The sequence below is a fragment of the Phacochoerus africanus genome, chromosome 8 (assembly GCF_016906955.1).
Source record: "Phacochoerus africanus isolate WHEZ1 chromosome 8, ROS_Pafr_v1, whole genome shotgun sequence".
NCBI lineage: Eukaryota > Metazoa > Chordata > Mammalia > Artiodactyla > Suidae > Phacochoerus > Phacochoerus africanus.
This window is the reverse complement of record NC_062551.1, coordinates 37610457-37618800: the sequence shown is the minus strand read 5'-3', so window position 1 is coordinate 37618800 and position 8344 is coordinate 37610457. Positions and strand designations below refer to the sequence as shown.

Below are 8344 nucleotides of genomic sequence, written 5' to 3'. Positions count from 1 at the left end.
CCATCTGCCCCAGGTGCAGCCCTAAAAAGACTAAAAAAAGAAAAGAAAAGAAAGAAACAAGGGAATCCCTTCAGAGCCCTGGCAGGGGAAGGGAAAAAACCCATCTTGAAATACACCTAGATTGTTCTCCATAACAAAGACATACTCTCCAGGAAAAAAAAAAGAAAAAAAAAAACCTTTTCCAGAGGCTTATTCACCTAGCCAGAAGAACATTTATCTAACTCCTGCCCTCTTCTAGCCTTCCTGCCTCTCTTAAGGGGGAAAATAAAAGCTAAGAAACACTTGAGAAGGTAAAAACCCAGGGACATTGTCTCACTACTAAGGACTGAGATGTAATCAAAAGGTTAAAGATTGCTTTCTTATCAGCACTATAATAATCACTGGATTATGCCTTTCCGTGCTACCCAGACAGGGGTCCATATGGCATTGTTCCCGAGTCCCACTGTAACTTAAAGGGAAACCTTCACAATGTCTGGAGCCCTTGAGGTCCTGCAAATGAAAGAGGAGGATGTCCTCAAGTTCCTTGTATCAGGAACCCACCTAGGTGGCACCGACCTTGACTTCCAAATGGCACAGTACATCAACAAAAGGAAGAGTGATGGAATCTACATCATAAATCTGAAGAACCTGGGAGAAACCTCCTTTGGCGGCTTGTGCCATTGTTGCCACTGAAAACCCAGCTGGTGATGGACAGCAGAAATTGTCCATCATAGAAAAAATAAAAACCTAAAGAAAAAGAAGAAGAAAAGCCAGCTGATGTCAGTGTCATATCCTCCAGGAATACTGGCCAGTGATCCGTGCTGCTTTGCTGCTACCACTGGAGCCACTCCTATTGCTGGCCGCTTCACTCCTGGAACCTTAACTAACCAGATCCAAGCAGCCTTCTGGGAGCCAAGACTTCTGATGGTTACTGATCCCAGGGCTGACTACCAGCTCTCACCGAAGCCCCTTACATTAACCTGCCTACCATTGCTCTGTGTGACACAGACCCTCTTTCTTCTGTGTTATGTGGACACTGCCATCCTGTGCAACAAAAAGGGAGCCTACTCAGTGGGTCTGAGTAGGATATGGATGCTCACCTGGGAAGTTCTTCACATGTGAACACCCATGGGAAGTCATGCTTGATCTCTAATTCTACAGAGATCCTGGAGATTGAAAAGGAAGAGCAGGCAGCAGCTGAGAAGGCTGTAACCAAGGAGAAATTTCAGGGTGAATGGACTGCTCCAGGTCCTGAGATCACTGCTACTCAACCTAAGGTGGCAACCAGTCTGAAGGTATGCAGGTCCCCTCTGTGCCCATCCAGCAGTTACCTACTGAAGACTGGAATGCTCAGCCTGCCACTGAAGCTCCCACTGCTCGGGCCACTGAATGGGTAAGAACAACCACTGAGTGGTCTTAAGTTGTTCTTCCACAAACTCTTAAAATGGAAATTGGTTGATGGAAAAACTGTTTCTAAAATTAAAAAAAAAAAACACACTGGATTATAACTGAAAGAACAGCAAGGTACAGATTCTAATTAAGGAGAAATGCTTGGAGTTCCCGTCATGGCTCAGTGGCTAACGAATCCAACTAGGAACCATGAGGTTGTGGGTTCGATCCCTGGCCTCGCTCAGTGGGTTAAGGATCTGGTGTTGCCATGAGCTGTGGTATAGGTCACAGATATGGCTCAGATCTGGCATTGCTGTGGCTGAGGTGTAGGCCGGCAGCTGTAGCTCCGATTAGACCCCTAGCCTGGGAATCTCCATATGCTGCTGATGCGGCCCTAAAAAGACAAAAGACAAAAACGAAAAGAAAAAGAAATAATAGTGTAGCCTTGGGGCAAGGTCCTGGTTCCCCCTCAAGGAAAATAAATAACAAAATCTTTGAGCTCTTCTGCAGAACTAAAAACCCAACAAACAGAAGATGTTAACTGATTGATGAAGCATTTTTCTTCCTTTTTTTTTTTTTTTTTTTTCCTTTTTATGCCACACCTGTGGCATATGGAAGTTCCCAGGCTGGGGATGGAACTGGAGCTGCAGTTGCTGGCCTACACCACAGCCATGGCAACACCAGATATGAGCTGCATCTGTGACCTATGCTGAAGCTTGCAGTAATGCTGGATCCTTAACCCACTGAGTGAAGTCAGCGACTGAACCCTCATCCTCATGAACACAACACATGTAGGCTTCTTAACCTGCTCAGCCACAACGGGAACTCTGATGAAGCACTTTTCATTCCAAAAAAGTCAAGGACCACCAGAACCCATCCCGGGACCATCTGACACCAGCTTTGACAATTTTTTAAATTTCCAGAAGTGAAGAACCCTGACATTTATCCGCATCCTAATTTTCCATTCTTAAACTATAAGACCCCTTCCTATTCTCTCTCAAATGAGGATATAGGTTTTGTTTTTTTTTTAATGATGTGTTCTCTTTTTATTTTATTTTATTTTATTTTATTGTTTTTATTTTTTTGCCACACCCATGGCATATGAAAGTCCCCAGGCCAGGTACTGAACCCATGACATAGCAGCAACCTGAGCCACAACTGTGACAACACCAGATCCTTAACCTGGCAAGCCACCAGGGAATTTCTGAGGGCATAGTCTTGAGGGCATTAGCCTGCTGTGGCCTCCTTTGCCTGGCAAAGTAAGAAAAGCCACCATTTTCTATGTTACCCAAAACTGTGTCTCTGCATTTCTATTAGGTATTGGTGAACAGAGGCCAAGTTTCAGCAACATTATAATTAAATTTTCATAAATCAAAGACAAACAAAGAATTTTTAAAACAGTGAGAGTAGTAGTCCCTGGTGGTTTAGTGGGTTAAGGATCTGGCATTGTCACCACTGTGGCTTGGATCAGTGCTGTGGCACAGGTTTAATCCCTGGCCTAGGAACTTTCACATCTTGCAGGCATAGCCAAAATAAATTAAAAAATAAAACAGCAAAGCAGTTCCCGTCATGGTACAGTGGTTAACAAATCTGACTAGGAACCATGAGGTTGCAGGTTCAATCCCTGGCCTTGCTCAGTGGGTTAAGGATCCAGCAATGCTGTGAGCTGTGGTGTAGGTCACAGATGCGGCTCAAATCCCACACTGCTGTGGCTGTGGTTTAAGCCGGCAGCTACAGCTCCAATTAGACCCCTAGCCTTGGAACCTCCATATGCCACAGGAGCAGCCCTAGAAAAGGCAAAAAGACAAAAAAATAAAAAAATAAAAATAAATAAATAAAACAGCAAGAGAAGAGAGAGAAGTTATATACAGGGGAATCCACATAAGAATATAGGCAGATTTCTCAACAGAAATAATTCAGGCCAGGGGAGAAAGGAACAACACATTCAAAATATTCAAAGAAAAAAAAATATCAACCAAGAATACTATAACCACTGAAGCTGTCCTTCAGAAGTGAAGGAGGGATAGAGACTTTCTTGAACAAACAAAACGAGAGAGTTCATTACCTTTAGACCTACTCTTACAAGATTGCTAAAGGGAGTCCCCTGAGCAGAAGTAAAGGACATGAAGTAACACCATTAAAAGGTAGTGTAATACTCACTGCTAATGGTAAATATACTGTCAAAGTTAGGTTCTATAGTTTGGTAATGATGGTGCATAATTCACTTACAACTCTAGTTTAAAAGTTAAAAACTGACTTCTTAAAAAAAAACATAACTACAACAAGCTGTTATTAGTTACATAATATAAAAACATGTAAATTTAGGAGTTTTCATGTGGTACAGTGGGTTAAGGATCTGATGTTACTGCAGATGCTTGGGTCACTGCTGTGGCATGGGTTTGATCCCTGGCCCAGGAAATTTCACATGCCATGGGTGCAGCCAAAAAGAAAATGTAAATTTAATAGCAATAACCTAGAACGTCAGGGAGGAGAAAAAAGTGTTAAGTTCAGAAATTCTACTGAAGTTATCAGCTTAAAATAGGTTATAATTCTAAGATGTTTTATGTAAGTCTCATGGTAACCACAAGGGAAAATTTGTAGCAATCACACAAAGGAACATGATAAGTCAAAGCATACCAATGCAAAAAGACATCAACACACACCAAAAAAGATAGCAGGATAACAAACAAGGCACAATTAATCTATAAAAGAATCAGAAAACAATTAACAAAATGTCATAAGCAAGTCCTTATCAATAATTACTTTAAACATAAATAGATTAAATCCTTCAATCAAAAGATACAGAATGGCTAAAAAGATTTTTTTTTTTAAAGCAAGGACAGCTACACTTATACAAAATACACTTTAATTTTAAAATGGTAAAAAGAACACCATGACCAGGTTGGGTTCATCCCAGGTTCACAAGGATGGTTCAACATACGCAAATCAATCAGCATCATACACCACATTAACAAAAAAAAAGTCAAAAATCATATGATCATCTCAATAGACGCAGAAAAAACATTTGACAAAGTCCAACATCCATTCATGATCAAGACCCTCGCCAAAGTGGGTATAGAGGGAACATTCCTTAATATAATCAAAGCCATTTATGATAAACCCACAGCAAATATAATACTCAATGGGGAAAAACTGAAAGCCTTCTCACTCAAATCTGGAACAAGACAGGGATGCCCACTCTCACCACTGCTCTTCAACATCGTTTTGGAAGTCCTAGCCACAGCAATTAGACAAACGAAAGAAATAAAAGGCATCCTTATAGGAAGAGAAGAGATAAAACTGTCACTGTATGCAGATGACATGATACTATACATAGAAAACCCTAAGGACTCAACCCAAAAACTACTTGAACTGATTAATAAATTCAGCAAAGTAGCAGGATATAAGATTAACATTCAGAAGTCAGTTGCATTTCTGTATACCAGCAATGAAATATTAGAAAAGGAATACAAAAATATGATACCTTTTAAAATTGCACCTCACAAAATCAAATACCTCGGAATACACCTGACCAAGGAGGTAAAGGACCTATATGCCAAGAACTATAAAACTTTAATCAAAGAAATCAAAGAAGATGTAAAGAAATGGAAAGATATTCCATGTTCCTGGATTGGGAAAATCAATATTGTAAAAATGGCCATACTACCCAAAGCAATCTACAGATTCAATGCAATCCCTATCAAATTGCCCATGATATTTTTCACAGAACTAGAACAAACAATCCAAACATTTAGATGGAACAACAAAAGACCCAGAATCGCCAAAGCAATCCTGAGAAACAAAAACCAAGCAGGAGGCATAACTCGCCCAGACTTCAAGAAATACTACAAAGCCACAGTCATCAAAACAGTGTGGTGCTGGTATCAAAACAGACAGACAGACCAATGGAACAGAATAGAGAACCCAGAAATAAACCCTGACACCTATGGTCAATTAATCTTTGACAAGGGAGGCAAGAAAATAAAATGGGAAAAAGAAAGTTCAGCAAGCACTGCTGGGAAACCTGGACAGCTGCATGCAAAGCAATGAAACTAGAACACACCCTCACACCATGCACAAAAATAAACTCAAAAGGGCTGAAAGACTTAAATATACGACAGGACACCATCAAACTCCTAGAAGAAAACATAGGCAAAACACTCTCTGACATCAACCTCATGAATATTTTCTCAGGTCAGTCTCCCAAAGCAATAGAAATTAGAGCAAAAATAAACCCATGGGACCTCATCAAACTGAAAAGCTTTTGCACAGCAAAGGAAACCAAAAAGAAAACAAAAAGACAACTTTCAGAATGGGAGGAAATAGTTTCAAATGATGCAACTGACAAGGGCTTAATCTCTAGAATATATAAACAACTTATACAACCCAACAGCAAAAAAGCCAATCAATCAATGGAAGAATGGGCAAAAGACCTGAATAGACTGTTCTCCAAGGAAGATATACAGATGGCCAACAAACACATGAAAAAATGCTCAACATCGCTGATTATAAGAGAAATGCAAATCAAAACTACCATGAGATATCACCTCACACCAGTCAGAATGGCCATCATTAATAAATCCACAAATAACAAGTGCTGGAGGGGCTGTGGAAAAAAGGGAACCCTCCTACACTGTTGGTGGGAATGTAAACTGGTACAGCCACTATGGAGAACAGTTTGGAGATACCTTAGAAATCTATATGTAGAACTTCCATATGACCCCGCAATCCCACTCTTGGGCATCTATCTGGACAAAACTCTACTTAAAAGAGACACGTGCACCCAGATGTTCATTGCAGCACTATTCACAATAGCCAGGACATGGAAACAACCCAAATGTCCATCGACAGATGATTGGATTCGGAAGATGTGGTATATATACACAATGGAATACTACTCAGCCATAAAAAAGAATGACATAATGCCATTTGCAGCAACATGGATGGAACTAGAGAATCTCCTACTGAGTGAAATGAGCCAGAAAGACAAAGACAAATACCATATGATATCACTTATAACTGGAATCTAATATCCAGCACAAATGAACATCTCCTCAGAAAAGAAAATCATGGACTTGGAGAAGAGACTTGTGGCTGCCTGATGGGAGGGGAAGGGAGTGGGAGGGATCGGGAGCTTGGGCTTATCAGACACAACTTAGAATAGATTTACAAGGAGATCCTGCTGAATAGCATTGAGAACTTTGTCTAGATACTCATGTTGCAACAGAAGAAAGGGTGGGGAAAAAAAATGTAATTGTAATGTATACATGTAAGGATAACCTGACCCCCTTGCTGTACAGTGGGAAAATAAAAAAAATTATTAAAAAAAATTTTTTAAAAAAAGGAGTTCCCTAATGGTCCACTGGATTAAAGATTTGCTGCTGTCACTGCTATGGCTTAGGTTCTATTGCTGGCCTGGGAACTTGTGCATGCCATGGGTACAGCCAAAAAATAAAATAAAATAAAGAACTCAGAAAATAAATAAATAAATAAATAAATAATAAATAAAATGGTAAAAAGAGGGGCGTGCCCATGATGGTGCAGTGGTAATGAACCTGACTAGTACCATGAGGATGTGGGTTCAATTCCTGGCCCTGCTCAGTGAGCTAAGGATCTGGCATTGCTTTAAGCTGCAGTGTAGGTCACAAACACAGCTCAGATCTGGCACCGCTGTGGCTGTGGCTATGGCAGACTGCAACTACAGCTTCAATTCAACTCCTAGCCTGGAGACTTCCACATGCCAAGGGTGCAGCCCTAGAAATACAAAAAAAAAAAAAAAAAAAAAAAGTAAAAAGAGGAGCTCCCGTTGTGGCTCAGCACGTTAAGTACTTGATTAGTAGCCATGAGGATGTAGGTTTGATCCCTGGTCTTGCTCAGTGTGTTAAGAATCTGGCATTGCTACAAGCTGCAGCATATGTTGCAGATGTGGCTGGAATCTGGTATTGCTGTGGCTGTGGCAAAGGACAGCAGCTGCAGCTCCAATCCAACTCCTAGTCTGGGAACTTCCACATGCCACAGGTATGTCCCTAAAAAAGAAACAAACAAACCCAAAAACACGGTAAAAAGAGGAGTTCCTGTCACGGCACAGCGGAAAAGGATCTAAGAACCACAAGGTTGTGGGTTTGATCCCTGGCCTCGCTCAGTGGGTTAAGCATCCGGCATTGCCGTGAGCTATGGTGTGGGTTGCAGACACAGCTCTGATCCTGCATTGCTGTGGCTGTGGTGTCTGTGGTGTAGGCTGGCAGCTGTAGCTCTGATTAGACCCCTAGCCTGAGAACCTCCATATGCCGCAGGTGCAGCCCTAAGAAGCAAAAATAAAATAAAATAAAATGGTAAAAAGAGACAAAGAAGGTCATTACATAATGACAAAGGGGGTCAACCATCAAGAAGACATAACAATTGTCAAGTATTTATGTTCCCAAAATTGGAGCACCTGAATGAATAAAGCAAAAACTAACAGAGCAAAATAAAAAAGAGAAATAACTAGTCTTACAGTAATGGTTGGAAACTTTAACACCACACTCTTAACAAGGATAGATCATCCTGAGACTCAATAAGGAAACAGCAGATTTGAGCACTATACAAAGGGACCTAATAGACAATATACAGTACATTCTATCCAACCACAGAATACTGATCAGCATTCTGCTGATATGCACATGGAACATTTCCTAGGACAGACCACAAATTAGGCTGGAAAACAAGCCTTAGCAAATTAGAGAAGATTGAAATCATACCAAATATCTTCTCTGACAACAATGGTGTGAAACCAGGAATCAATAACAAGAGGAAACTGGGAAATTCATGAACACAAGGAAATTAAAAACATTTTCCTGAACAACCAATGGGTAAAAAAAGAAATTTTTTAAAGTTTCTTTTCTTTTCTTTTCTTTTTTTTTTTTTTGACTTTTTAGTGCCACACCTGAAGCACATGGAGGTTCCCAGGCTAGGGAAATGCTGAAGAGCAGCAGTAAAA

General features: G+C 40.5%; 1 protein-coding gene across 1 annotated transcript; it reads left to right on the top strand.

Moving 5' to 3' along the window:
• The first annotated feature begins 468 nt into the window (after nt 1–468).
• Nucleotides 469–1399, top strand: RPSA2 (ribosomal protein SA 2). Its single transcript, XM_053743523.1, is given in 9 exon segments — nt 469–620; nt 622–683; nt 754–802; nt 804–931; nt 934–1004; nt 1006–1097; nt 1099–1146; nt 1148–1263; nt 1266–1399. Coding segments are annotated over 9 exon segments (852 nt in total).
• Nucleotides 1400–8344: the final 6945 nt, after the last annotated feature.